Genomic DNA, 13,921 nt, shown 5'->3' on the forward strand with positions numbered 1-13,921 from the left:
TGGGGGCTCTCCCACACGGTGGTGTGGGCCGAGATGCCGCGCTCAGTGCTGGACGCTCCGGTCCCACCTCTGTGTCAGATTCTCTGAGGCGAGCTTGCGATCAGATAAATGAGTAACAGTTGTTACAAAACCAAATTGCTGGGGCGCCTGCCTGGCTCCCTCGGTGGAGGATGAAAGCCTTGATCTCAGGGTTGTGAGTTCGGGCCCCTCGCTGGGTGTAGCGGTTACTTTAAAAAAAAAAAAATCTTAAAAATGAAAAAGAAGGAAAACTTGGTAACTCTCTTAGGGAAAGAAAACAAGACTCCCCCCACCCAGCTGCACACACAGTGTTACTTACACAGGGGGTGCCTCTCCGCCATGGATCAACTGGCTTCTTCCTTTCTTGCAGAATTTTTTAATGTTTATTCATTTTAAAAAATTTTTTCTAGGGGCGCCTGGATGGCGCAGTCGGTTAAGCGTCCGACTTCAGCCAGGTCACGATCTCGCGGTCCGTGAGTTCGAGCCCCGCGTCAGGCTCTGGGCTGATGGCTCAGAGCCTGGAGCCTGTTTCCGATTCTGTGTCTCCCTCTCTGTCTGCCCCTCCCCCGTTCATGCTCTGTCTCTCTCTGTCCCAAAAATAAATAAAAAACGTTGAAAAAAAAATCTTTTTTCTAATCCTTGATTTGAGAGACAGAGACAGAACGCAAACAGGGGAGGGGCAGGGAGAGAGGGAGACACAGGATCCGAAGCAGGCTCTAGGCTCAGAGCTTTCAGCACAGATCCCGACGCGGGGCTGGAACCCATGAACTGAGAGATCGTGACCTGGCTGAAATCGGACGCTTAACCGACTGAGCCACCCACGCGCCCCATGCTTATTATTTTTTTTAACTTTTCAAGGTTTATTTACTTTTGAGAGAGAGTGCAAGTGGGGGTGGGGCAGGTGTCCCCCTCTGACCGCAAAGCGCCCTGGATGAGTTGTGTCGGGCACCCCCTCGTGGAGGGAAGCCGTGCGTGGGACACGGGGCACAGCGTTGGGCCGCGTTGGCTGTTCCACCCGGCGCTCCAGCCCCGGACCATTGCTTCGCCGTCGATTCCCCTCCCGTCGCGCTGCCGCCAGCTGCACTCGGGCCCCTGTCCCGGGCTCCCCGAGGCGCACAGGGGTGCGGACCCCGCCGTGCTGCTGCAGAGCGGCTGGGAGAGTGGCAGCGAGGACCCAGGGGCGCGGTGGGGGCGGGGGCGCCCCCCTGGCTCAGCCGGCCTCCCCGCCTCTCCCCGCAGCGCGGCTGCCATGGGCTCCGTGGGCAGCCAGCGCCTCAAGGAGCCCAGCGTGACGGGCACGCCGGACAGGGCCGTGGTGACCAGCTTCGGCTTCGACGGCTGCCAGCTGGAGGAGGAGGTGGCCGTGCGGACAGCTGGGGGCCGGGACGGCGGGCCCGGGGGCGCCCCGGTTTTCACGGACTCTGGTGAGTGAGGGTGCGAGCCTGGCCCCGCGGGGACCGGAGCCCTGGGGGAGGGGCGCCTTGGGGGGGGGTGTCCGAGCGCAGGCCCCAGGGGGTGTCGGGATGGGTCACGCCTGCCACGGGGACACGCAAGCCCGCTGTCGCAGGGCCCACGCCCCGACGCTGCCTCCAGCGCAGGTCAGGGAGCCAGGCTGAGGAGGCTTCGTCTTAACATGGGCTTTCCTGACCCCTGGGCGGCTGCAGGGGGCACAAGGTGAGTCTGCCCCGTAGGGCTTCCGCCTGGAAGTGACATGGGCCGCCTGGGTCACGTTCAGTGGCCTCCCTTCAGTGGAGATGGGAAAGAGCCTGGAAGAAGGACTGATGTGAGGTTCAAAGACTTGATTTTCATCCTGGCTGTGTGACCTTGGGCAAGGGCCTAAGCCTCTCTGAGCTTGTTTCCCCACATGGAGGAACCAGGCAGGCTGCCTCTGAGATCAGACTTGCAGGGTAGAGGGCTGCCCCTGGACAGGTTCGGGTTCAGCCCCAGCCCCCCGTCTCTCTGCCAGCTGGGGGACCGTGGGCAAGTTTCCATTGTCTGCGCTTGGGTTATGTCCTCTAGGAAAGAGGAAGGGGACTGGTACCACCCTCCGTGTGGCTGCAGTGGAAGCCCCAGAACATCGCTTAGGGCTGTCCCCGCGCTCAGGAGGCCCCTGTGATAGTTCGTTTGAGGTGGCTATAGTTTATGCTGGCACCAGCGCAGGCTCGGAAACAGGGGCTTATTCTCTGGTTCCGTCCGCTCTGTCTGCAGATGGGAAGCAGAGGCCCTGCTGGCCGAGCCCTGCAGTGGGTTGGAGTAACCTTGCTGCTCCCCTGTGCCTAGGCAGGGCCAGCTCCCGGCCCATCCCCCAGGTGCCAGACTTCCCCCAGCCGGGGGTGGCACTAGATAGCATGTGGCCAGAGACGTGGATGGCGGCCCAGGCTCTGTGCTGACGGCTCGGAGCCTGGAGCCTGCTTTGGATTCTGTGTCTCCCTCTCTTTCTGCCCCTCCCCTGCTCTGTCTCTCTCTCTCTCTAAAATAAATAAACGTTAAAAAAAATTGACTATAGTAGCTTTGGTGACGGTGGCTGGGTCAGTCAGCGTTCAGCCAAGAAACAGAGCCAGTAGGAGACACATAGAGAGAGAGCAGACAGAGAGAGATGTAGGTATGTAGGTGTAGATATATACACACGTGTATGGATTTATTACAGGAAATAAGCATCCACAGTGGAGCCTGGCTACAGCAGTCTGAAGTCCATAGGCAGGTGCTCAGGAAACCCCAGGGGCATGAGCTGTTTAGGGTCTCAGCTCTGGGAAGACCTACATGTCTTGCCTGATTCGGCCAGGCCCACCCAGGGTAATTTTTTTTGATTAACTTAGAGTCCACTCAGGAGGGACTTTAATCCACAAAATCCCTTCACAACAGCACCTCAGTCAGTGTCTGATTGAACAACGAGGGACTGTTTTAGCTTGCCAAATTGGCCCATAAAATTGACCACCACAGTCCACCCCTTGCCCACTTCGCTCCCATACACGGCTCTGTAAACCACACTGAATCTCCAAATAAAGACACCAACAAAGTCATACCGCTGCCTGGGGTGACACAGCTAACCAAAAACACGCTGATCCTTTCCCAGGGAGATGCAAAGTCCACGTTCCCACGTTCCCACCTCTCCTTTGACAGCTCGTAACATAAATACTGAGATGGGACGTTAACACGTGAACGTGTCTTAGGTTCGACACTAAGGTCACAAAGCAGACAAAACACGAGTTCCCGGTTAATACACATATGCAAACATTCATGTCAAGACAAGGAAGAAACACGCGTGACAACGGCATTTGTCGGTTCTGAGGCGGGCCACGTGGTCCTAGCTGGCACTTATGACCCCCTTTCCCCGCTACCCATTCCTCGTGCTCTTCACCCTCAGCACCTAGCTGGCCTTGGTTCTTTGCTTGGTGGGCTGACCCAGACCTTCACTTTTTTTTTTTTTTAACGTTTATTTATTTTTGAGACAGAGAGAGACAAGAGCATGAACAGGGGAGGGTCAGAGGAAGAGGGAGACATAGAATCTGAAACAGGCTCCAGGCTCTGAGCTGTCAGCACAGAGCCCGACGCGGGGCTCGAACCCACAGACCGCGTGATCATGACCTGAGCCAAAGTCAGACGCTTAACCGACTGAGCCACCCAGGCGCCCCCAGACCTTCACTTCTAAAGGCTACAATTGGATTGTTGTTGTTTTCCGTTGACTTCAGTCCCGGGGACTGGAAGTCCTAAGAGATGCCATAAGGAACCTCTTGCAATCCGGATATTCTCATCTTCCGTTCTATTCTGTTCTGCCCCCACGGGCAGCAGCAAGCTGATTTCCCCTTGGTAGTCGGGTTGACCCACCCCAGCCAGGAAGGCAGCCCTCTCCTCTGCCCGTTGATTCAGGGCCGGGAGGTGTCCAGAGTGCCTGGTGGCCGTCTCGCTCCCAGGTCAATGGGATCATTGTGTCTCTGCGTAGAAGCACTTCTCCTGTCGCAACCAGGACCGTCCCCTTGGGCCGGCAGCCTCGAGGCACAGGGGTGGGGAGCAGGCATGTTGCTTGCGGGCTTTTGAAGGTCATCGTGATTGGTGCTACTCCCACGGCCGCCCGTGCTCCCCGGACACCTGGGTGCCGAAGGAGAGATCACCCCATGTGTTAGACACCGAGTTAGAGTATACACAGCCTTCTGGAGGGTTCCACCTTGGCTGAGTCTTCTGACGGCCCTTCCTCCATCCCGTCAAGCCAGCTGCTTGGTGGCCGTGATGGTGATGGCCGTGGGTGGTTGCCATGACTGGGGCAGCTCTGGCCACGAAGGCGGATGGTGGCCGCGATGCTGGTGGATGTGGGGGCGGTGACCACGGTGTCGATGGCCCGTGGATGTGGGGGTGGCGGTGCTACGGTAGACTGTGGTCCTGGCACGGCGGCCATGGCTCCGAGGGGCTTGTCCGCCTCTAACCTGCCGCCTCTGGGTTTAGCGGTAGGGGAGCCCGTGCCCGACGACCGCTACCACGCCATCTACTTTGCGATGCTGCTGGCTGGCGTGGGCTTCCTGCTGCCCTACAACAGCTTCATCACCGACGTGGATTACCTGCACCACAAGTACCCAGGTGGGTCCCCCGCGGTCGTGTCCCGCCCGCCACAGGCCGGCCGGCGCACTCAGCTCTGGCCCGCCACCCTCCGGAGACCCCGCAAGCGGGCCTCGGTTTCGGGGAAGCCCATTTTATTCAGATCCTCACTCGGCTGCCGAACGCGGAGTGACTCCAAGCGCCCGCTCACCCTCTCTGGGCTGTCAGCCAGTCTCGGGCGGCGCAAGGAAGCGGCCCCTGGGGAGGGTGGGTGCAGGGAGCGGGGTTCCCCCCAAGCACCTGCTGCTGGCCGGCCCCCTGCAGGGACCTCAATCGTGTTCGACATGAGCCTCACCTACATCCTGGTGGCGCTGGTGGCCGTGCTCCTGAACAACGTGCTGGTGGAGAGACTGAACCTTCACACCAGGATTACCGCGGGTACGCTGCCCACCGGGGCTCCCAGCTCTCACGCATCCGGCCTGCCACTCACCCCAATTTCCCTCCGACTCACTCACCCCATCTATGAAATGGGCACATGTCCTAGGACTGCTACAGAGTTCAGCGTATGAAAGTAGGGTCAGGCCTGTGGCGGGTGCGCCACGTGCTAGCGTGACACCTGCACCTGGGGAGGCTCTGTGCGCCCCACATGGCGTCCTGGGGCCTAATCTCCTCTTCCTGTCCCTTTCCTCTTCATGGCAACGTCCGGTGTCAAGGCCCAGCTCAAATGGGGCCTCCTCCAGGAAGCCTTCCAGGCACCCCTCCTGAGCCCTCTAAGGTGCCCTCGGCCCTCCCAGCATAAAGGGGAAAAGGCAGACAGAGAGGGCACCTCTGACCTGGCTCTGCAGGAGGGGTGGCACGGGGGGAGCCCCGAGCCTCATGTGCCCACGTCTCTGGCCTCTCGTCCCTCAGGCTACCTCTTGGCCTTGGGCCCCCTCCTCTTTATCAGCATCTGTGACGTGTGGCTGCAGCTCTTCTCTCACGACCAGGCTTACGCCATCAACCTGGCCGCTGTGGGCACCGTGGCCTTAGGCTGCACAGGTAGGAGCCCGGGCCGGGGGGGGGGGGGAGGCGGGCAGGGCGGGGGCCGGGGCCGAGCCCCTGAGTACCCACTGCTGGCCATGCCACCCCCACCCCGTCCGCCTGCTGGGAGCGTAACGACACGAGGTGACAAGGACTCAGTGCTGGCATCTACCCCCGTGCGTGCCCCATGTGGGTGCTCACACAGTGCACACGCACGGCGCCCGCCACATCCCCGTGCACGCTCCGCACACGCACACACACGCTGGGCGCACGTTTGCACACCCCTGCATGCCCTGTGGACGTGGAGGCAGTTCCCTGGCTTTCTCAGATAGAGACTGCACTTCAGGAACTGTCTTGCCCATGTGACCACGCCACTGTGTTTCTCTTGGAGACTGGCTTTCAAAGTTGTATTTCTGACTTTTAATTTTAAAACTATTTCAAACCCACGGGAAGGTTGCAAAAATAGTATAATAAATTCCCATACACCGACCCCCGGTTGCTAATGTTTTGTCGGATAGGCTTTCCCTCTGTCCCCCCCGTTTACGTACATAGGTGCGTATAAATTTTGCCCCTGAATGCACATCAACATAAAATACGCTATGTTTTCCCTTTAAACCGTTCGGGGGTTACGCGCAGACGTCATTACCTGTCTTGCCTACATACTATCACCGGGGGGTGTATTTTCTAAAAGCCGAGACGTTTCATCTGTAACCGGGTTACAACTGCCCGAGTCTGGGAATTGAGCGCTGCCCACGTCCGAGAACTGAACACTGACCCCCACGGTACCTTACCTACAAACCCATATGCGCGTATTACCAATCGCCTTGGGAACGTCTTTAGCGTTTTCTTTTTCTGATCCAGGATCCGATCCAGGATCGTGTCCTACGTTCATCGTTAATCCCCTTTAATCCCCGAGGGTCCTTAGGTTTCCACGGCCATGACATTTGGAAAGGTCCAGGCCTGTTTTTTTGTACTCTTTAAGTTCTTCTTGAGCGGGAAGAAACACACTTCCTGTTACAAGCCAGTGTGAGTTACCTGTTTATCAGTGAAATCAAGGCTTCTGGAAACAGTGTTCTCATTCCAGGCCGTGTCCTCGGGTCTGTTTTGTTCTGTTCCATTTGGTTAAAAAGCAGATATTTTCCCAGTGTGACCGCTCCAGGGTGTCTGTGTAGACCACGGATGCGCCAACCTGCAGGGTCCGAGCCAGTGTCTTTAACCCCCTTAGACCCGGTGCTGGTTGGGACGAGAGCAGTGAGGCTCTAGAAACCAGCCGGCTCCGAGATCTCGGTGCCTTTGTAGAGCGAGACTTATTTCTGGTTCTTGCCACGCGTTCGACACGTGGATGGGGGCGGTGCTCCACAGTCACTGGGAGTCGGGCCGCAGCGGTAACTGTAACACGGGTTCCCTGCGGTCACTGCTGCTGGGGGAAAGACACACCCCCAGTCCACGTGGGCTTTTCATTGCCGCGGCCAGACGCGGGGCACATTGTCGCTGCACGTGTTTCATTGGCCGGAGCCAGTCACTGGGGTCCGGCTGGCCGCGCACGCTCGGTTTGGTGGGCGCTGGGACCAAATCTCTGTGCTGCCCGCGATGTTCACGTCTGTTTCCCCGCACCCTCACCAATGTGTGCTCTCGGACTTGTGAATTTGGTTCCAAGCTGACAGGTGATGGGTGGCATCTCACGGTTACTCCTCTGTCCCCCCAAGTGCAGCAATCCAGCTTCTATGGCTACACGGGGATGCTGCCCAAGAGGTACACGCAGGGCGTGATGACCGGGGAGAGTAAGTAGCAGCAGGCCCCCTGGAGGGGACCCCCCCCCCCACGACATGCCATGGACCCGGTGCTGGGGACCGTGACCGCCGTCTCCCCGCGCCTGGCTGGTGGGGGGCAGGGACTCCTGGCGGGAAGGGACGTGGCTTCGATGTGTGCACATCTCTCCAAGCATGCGGTCCTTTGCGTGAGAAGCATACACGTCTCCTCGCGGGGGTCTGTGGTGGCTTGGAGTGCCCGTGTGTCTGTGTGTGCGTGTGTGTGTGGGGGTGAGCCTGTCCAAACCGTGACATCCAGCATCATGCCGTCCTCGGAGCCCCAGACCCCTGAGCTAACCCCCGCCCGGCACCCCCACTTGGCTTCTCAGACCCGCTTTCCCAAGCCCATCTGCCCTGTCCTCCCGCCCCTGGTCGGTGAATGGCCCCCCCTTGCTCACACCGGACACTTACCCAGCACCTAGACTTGCCCCGCACCCCAGCCCCGGTCCGGGGGGGCCAGCTCCCCTCTTGCCTGCCGCCCCAGCCCACACATCAGGACCCCCTTTGAAGCACCTTCCTCCAGATGCTCCCATTCTTCCTTCTGCACCCGGACGGGCCGAGGTCCAGGCAGGACGCCGGGCCCACTTCTCGTCTTCGAGGTACTCTGCGCCCCCTCCCGTGTGGTGACCACATGGCCCCAGGGCGCCAGGCCTCAGGTCTGTGGGGTCTGGTTCCAGGAAGCACTGGACAAGCAGATCACTTCTGTACATTTTGCCGCGGAGATGAGCAAGGCACCTGCCGGAGCGGTGCGGATTTGGGGTGGTTTACGCAGTCAGGAGCCCCGCACTCTGGGAACAGCCCACACCCACATCCTGCCTGAGGCCTCCTGCCTGCCATGACCCCGTTGCCCTCCCTGGTGACCTCGCGAGCACAGCCACCCTGCCGGGGACACCGCCCCCGGCCGTCGCCTACCCGCAGAATCGTGCGGGGGTGTTGGCATTTTTCTGCGACTTCTCTGCCGCCTTCCCCACCGAGCCCCGGGAAGGCCGGGCCTATGTCCCCTCTGTCCCCACTGTGTCCTCAGGGCGGGATGGTGCCAGATACACAGCAGGCGTTCTAGAAATGCCCCTGCGTGTGACTATGCAGTGCCAGGGAGGGATGTTCTGAGTGGTCGCATTTTGTGAACCGCTACCTGCACGTCTGAAGACCGGGCCAGGCCAGGCCCAGGGCCGGGGGCAGGGGCGGGTGCAGGGCCAGGGGCAGAGTGGGGGCAGGGCCAGGCAGGGCCGGGGCAGGTGCGTGGCTAGGGGCAGAGCGGGCCAGGGCCAGGCCGGGCAGGGCCAGGGCAGAGCTGGGGGCGCTGAGCGGGGGCCGAGGCCTGGGCCCAGCACGGCCCCCTCTCGGCTCCAGGCACGGCGGGCGTCATGGTGTCCCTGAGCCGCATCCTCACCAAGCTGCTGCTGCCGGACGAGCGGGCCAGCACGCTCATCTTCTTCCTGGTGTCCGCGGGCCTGGAGCTGCTCTGCTTCCTGCTGCACCTGCTGGTGCGGCGTAGCCGCTTCGTGCTCTACCACACGGCGCGGCCCCGCGACAGCCGCCCCGGCTGCAGGGCCGGCTACCGGGTGCACCACGACGTCGCGGCGGGGGACGTCCACTTCGTGAGTCTGCCGGGCGCCGCCCCCGCCCAGTCCCGCTTGCGGTCTCCGCCACGCCGTGGCCTCCTTCGGGGGCCTCCTTCGTTCTGCGGACCCAGGTTGCGTCCCTCCGGGGCACCGCGTGTCTGTGGCCTGAGTCCCCCGCGGGCAGGCCGCCCGGAGCCATGCTGGGGGGCGGGGCGCCCTCTGGTGGCGGCAGCGGGGGCGGTGGGGCGGAGGCGCGGAGTCCCCCCAGACGGGGTCCAGAGGGTCACCCCGGCTCTGCGTGGGAATCGCTGCCGTGAGCTCAGGATGGGGACCACCAGGCCACATGCCGTGTCACGGTGCTGGGATAAGGCCCACAGTGGGAACGAGGCCCCCCGGTGGCCAAGGAGGTTCCCCAAGAAGTGGCTTCTGGGCTGAAACCTGGCCCGTGGGGGAGGGGAGACGGGAAGACCCACAGGAAGGGCATTGGGGACAGAGGGAAATGCATCTGCAGGGGCTCAGAGGCGGATGGGGCTCGGTGTGTTTGAGGAGCCCCCACCCAAACCCCACCGGCCGCTGCTTCGTCCTCCCTCCAGGAGCACCAAGGCCCAGGCCTGGCCAACAGCGGGTCCCCGAAGGACAGCCCGGCCCACGAGGTGACCAGCCACGGAGGGGGCGCCTACACGCGCTTCGATGTGCCTCAGCTGGGAGTCGCGCGCAGCTGGCCCTCCTTCAGAGGTGGGGGTGGGGGTGGGGGCGGGGCGGGCAGGGCGGTGCTCCGCGCATGTCCCGGCCCCGTGGGCCTGGCGCGCGGCTCCGTGGGGCGGGGCGGGGGCGGTCGGGCCGTGCTCTGCGCATGTCCGGTGACGCCCCGGCGCCGTGGGCCTCATTGCGCGCACGTGCGGTGCCGGCGCGGACGCTGCGCCGTGACCCCTGGCCCGTCCCCCGCAGCCCTGCTGCTGCACCGCTACGCCGTGGCCCGCGCCATCTGGGCCGACATGCTGTCCATCGCCGTCACCTACTTCATCACGCTGTGCCTGTTCCCGGGTCTCGAGTCCGAGGTCCGCCACTGCGTCTTGGGCGAGTGGCTGCCCATCCTCATCATGGCCGTGTTCAACCTCTCCGACTTCGTGGGCAAGGTAGGCCCGCAGCCCCTTCCCTGCGTCTGGGGGAGAGGCGGTGGGGGCGCGAGAGCCCTGGAGGCCCGGGGGAGGGGCAGGCCCCGAGCCGAGCACGCTCGTGGGGAGGGCGGTGGCCAAGCAATGACGCGGCCCCGCGACCTTGCAGGGCGGCTCCGAAATGCCTGTCGGCCGTGCGCACAAAGTCCGGCACCGTCGTTCTGTGTCTGTGCTCAGCCCGCAGGGCCCCGGGTCAGGCCTCCAGAGACGGCACAGGAAGTACTTCCGGGGGCAGGAGCGCCCGGAAGGGGCCAGGAGAATCTGGGCAGAGTGCTCTGTGCTACGGGTGCAGGACAGGGTTGGGGAGTCAGGGCTGGAGTAAGATCAAGGCTCCCGTTTCTGGGACAGGCCTGACGTGGGGGAACTTGAGGCTCAGAGAGGGAAAGCCGTTTGCTCGAGGTCACACAGCAGGGAGTCTGGTTCTTGAGGGAAGGAGGCTTAGTTAGCGGGCTCAGCTCCAGATCTTGCGGCTTCCTGCTGTGGGAGTGGTTGCAGGTGACCCTCGGCGCCTCGGGTGTCATTTTTCAAGCGGGGTCAAGAGCCCGTCCTGCGAGGGGACGGTGAGGATTGAGCAGGAGGGATCTGTGCGGTGTTTGGAAGGATTCTGGACACACGGCGAGCACCGCATGTCACTGTGACACGGGATTTGTGGATTTGGTGGTCCCGGCTGGGTGAGGACAGGGACGCACCCTGAGCCGGAGCGTGTGGAGACAGGGGCCGCGTGTGGGGGCCGCGGTGGAGACGGCGGGGTGGTGGCGTCAGTGGAGGGAGGGGGCCGAAGTGCTTCGCTCCCCGCAGATCCTGGCAGCTCTGCCCGTGGACTGGAGGGGCACCCACCTGCTGGCCTGCTCCTGCCTGCGTGTGGTCTTCATCCCCCTCTTCATCCTGTGCGTCTACCCCAGCGGCACGCCCGCCCTGCGCCACCCGGCCTGGCCCTGCGTCTTCTCTCTGCTCATGGGCATCAGCAACGGCTACTTTGGCAGCGTGCCCATGATCCTGGCGGCGGGCAAAGTGAGCCCCAAGCAGCGGGAGCTGGCGGGTAAGGCCCGGCACCCCTCTGCCCGGCAGGGAAATCGAGGCCCGCAGAAATCCCTGCCACGCGGCAAGAAGGTGCATTTGGGCTCCGGGATCAGATCGATCTCAGGGAGATTGTAGCGCGAGCGTGTTTGTCGGTCGTTTGTTCCTTCGTTCCACAACTACGTGGTGAGCCCCTACCGTGGGCCAGGCGCCATTCTAGGTGCTGGGGACTCGGCGGCCACGAAACAGTGCTTCCTGCGCTCATGGGGCTGACAGTGCAGAGGTGACAGGTGACAGGGCATGTAATACGTTGAGTGGTAAGTACGACAGAGAAAAGTAAACCAGAGAAGTGGGATGTGGGAGTTGGGATGGGAGCTTGCGATGTAAGCAGAGCAGTCTGGGAAGGCTCCCTGAGGAGGTGACTTTTGACAGCTGACCTGGAGAGAGTGGTGAGGGACACGTGACAGTGCTAGGGACTAGCCGGTGGGAAAGCCCAGAGGCAGAGCTGGCGGGGGGGGGGGGGGGGGGGGGGGGCGCCAGGGCAGGCAGTGGGAGGCCCGAGGACAGACTGGACCTTAATGTGTCTTAAGACCCCTTCTGGTGCTGCTTGGACAGCGGGGAGGGAACAGACGGGGGCAGGAAAGGAGTGACGGGTCCCGCACCCGTCTGTCGACAGCGTGAGGGGCGGGGACCCTGACAACAAGGGGAGGTTGCCTTGTCTCTGGAGGAAAATGGTGGTTTCTGGATCTGTTTTGATGGTAGAGCCCACGGGGCCAGCTGATGGATTGGGAGAGCGGGTGTGAGAAGGGGACGGGAGTCCAGGAGGAGCCCCCACTTTGGGGCTGTTGCAAGAAGCTTGGGTTGCCGTCTCTTGAGACGGTGGGGGCTTGTGGGGGAAGGGGCCCTGGAGTCTGTTCTGTGCACAGTGGTCCCAAAAACCCCGTTAGACCCTGGACGGTCCGTGACCAGGAAGCACGTGGAGACAGGGGGCTGGAGGTGGAGAAGCAGGCAAGGCCCCAGGCACCCGACGTGCTCCCATCGGGGTGTCTCACAGCCCCGAGACGGCCGCCTCTTCGGGAGCGGGCGCCAGTCGCTGCCTCGGACCCAAGAAGCCGGGGCTGCTGCCCAGCAGCCCTTTGTCGAGACCACCGGGTTGGTCCGCGTGGGTTTGGCCACCGCGGTCCTCTGAGCGCCCCTTGCTGCCCCGCCTCCACCTGCTTCCTCAGGTCCAGTCTCGTCCGCAGGGAACACCATGACCGTGTCCTACATGACGGGGCTGACGCTGGGCTCCGCCGTGGCCTACTGCACCTACAGCCTCACCCGGGACGCCTACAGTACTTGCTTCCGCCCCTCCACCAACACCTCCGCCCCCGCCGGCCTCTGAGCCGGGCCCGGGCCCCCCCCCCCCCCACTCTGGCCTGGACTAGGGGCCCCGAGGCCCGAGGCCCCCTCCCCGCCCCTGCCTGCAGTGCCTGCGGGGCCCCGGCCTCCCCCCCCCCCCCCCGCCCCGTGCCAGTAACGCCACCCTCCGGGTCCGGCCGGCCGTCACGCCGGCCCCAGGGTTCTGCCGAGCCCTCCGGCCCCCCAGAGCCACCCAGCACTGTGCTCTGCGTCGCGTCTCCGGCCTGCCCTTCACCCTCTGTCTGTGTCCGGTGGCCCCAGCTGTCGCCAGATGAGTGCCCTCTCTGGGGTCGCAGCCGTTCCCGGCCAGGAGAGCAGACTGCCAGCCGGTATCCCCTCCTGGTGACCCTCACCCACGGACCCGGGCCCCAGCCCTCCTCCACCAGGGGCCCTCCTCGTGAACACGAGAGGTCCTCAGCGGAGAGGGCCTGTCCCCCTCCGTCTGTTCGTAAACACTGCTTCTTTCGAACAAAACGCATCTGCCGGGAGGGAATCGTAGCCCTGGGTCTGAATGGTTTCAGGCCACTGTCTACGCCGGTCTATGACCACAGCCTCCGCACCGGTCTGGGCGCACCCACCCCACGCCGAAATCCCCCTCTGTGCACCCTGGCGCCCACCTGATGCCACAGGCCTGGCAGTCTGTGCCTGCCCCGAGACCCTGTCTGCTTCTCTGGCCACCCCATCTGTCTGTGACGCCGGAAGGGGGCACGCTCTGGTTGAAGTCTCTCTCTCAGACACTGATCCTCACCCAGGGAGGCCCAAGGAGGGACGTGAGTCCCTGGCAAGTAGGGAGGTGTGGGGGTCCCTCAGCCGGGACCCTCAAGCCCCAGGCTGGCCCGGTGCCCTGAGCGGAGGGATTTCTGGAGTGTCTTGACAAAGTCAGGCTTCTCAGGGGAGAGGAGTCTGCCCTGCCACCCCCACGGCACAGCTGTGACCACCCGCCCCTGTGTCCTGTCTCCCCCTCACCCCCCGGTCTGTCCACTAACTGTACCGCACTGGCCATTAAAAGATGAAGGCAGAAACTCCCCAGCTGCTGCCTCAGAGTAGTGTCTGTGTGGGTGGGGGCTGCCCCCCCGACCTTGCTCGTCCATCGTGGGGGAAGGGGTCCTGGCGGCTGGGACGTCCCTCTTCTTACCTGGAAAGTGGTCCTGTCCGCCTGGGCTGGGGGGGGAGATCGTAGGGGGTGGATGGGGGTGGGTCAGTCTCGTAGCCGGGTCTCCATGCACCTGGTAGGGGTGAACGGCGGCACGGGACCCAGAAGCATTTGGACTTTGACGCCTTGGTGGTCAGGTCAGGGAAAAAGGCGGCATCCCGCCCATTTGCATGGCAGGGGCGGGGGGGCAGCTTGCCCCCTGCCTGCAGGGACTCAGAGTTGGGACCTGGGGGCTGAGTG

At 63.0% G+C, this 13,921-nt stretch overlaps 1 protein-coding gene across 1 annotated transcript; it reads left to right on the plus strand.

The window, feature by feature from the left end:
• Positions 1–1,257: 1,257 nt before the first annotated feature.
• SLC29A4 (solute carrier family 29 member 4) lies at positions 1,258–13,557 on the plus strand. Its single transcript, XM_043559604.1, has 10 exons — positions 1,258–1,442; positions 4,456–4,587; positions 4,870–4,983; positions 5,455–5,583; positions 7,272–7,346; positions 8,724–8,971; positions 9,529–9,670; positions 9,884–10,071; positions 10,909–11,149; positions 12,372–13,557. Exons 1-10 carry the CDS (start codon positions 1,268–1,270, stop codon positions 12,509–12,511), a joined length of 1,584 nt encoding a protein of 527 aa, XP_043415539.1. The 5' UTR covers positions 1,258–1,267; the 3' UTR covers positions 12,512–13,557.
• The last annotated feature ends 364 nt before the right edge of the window (positions 13,558–13,921 follow it).

This window comes from Prionailurus bengalensis, chromosome E3, assembly GCF_016509475.1.
Source record: "Prionailurus bengalensis isolate Pbe53 chromosome E3, Fcat_Pben_1.1_paternal_pri, whole genome shotgun sequence".
NCBI lineage: Eukaryota > Metazoa > Chordata > Mammalia > Carnivora > Felidae > Prionailurus > Prionailurus bengalensis.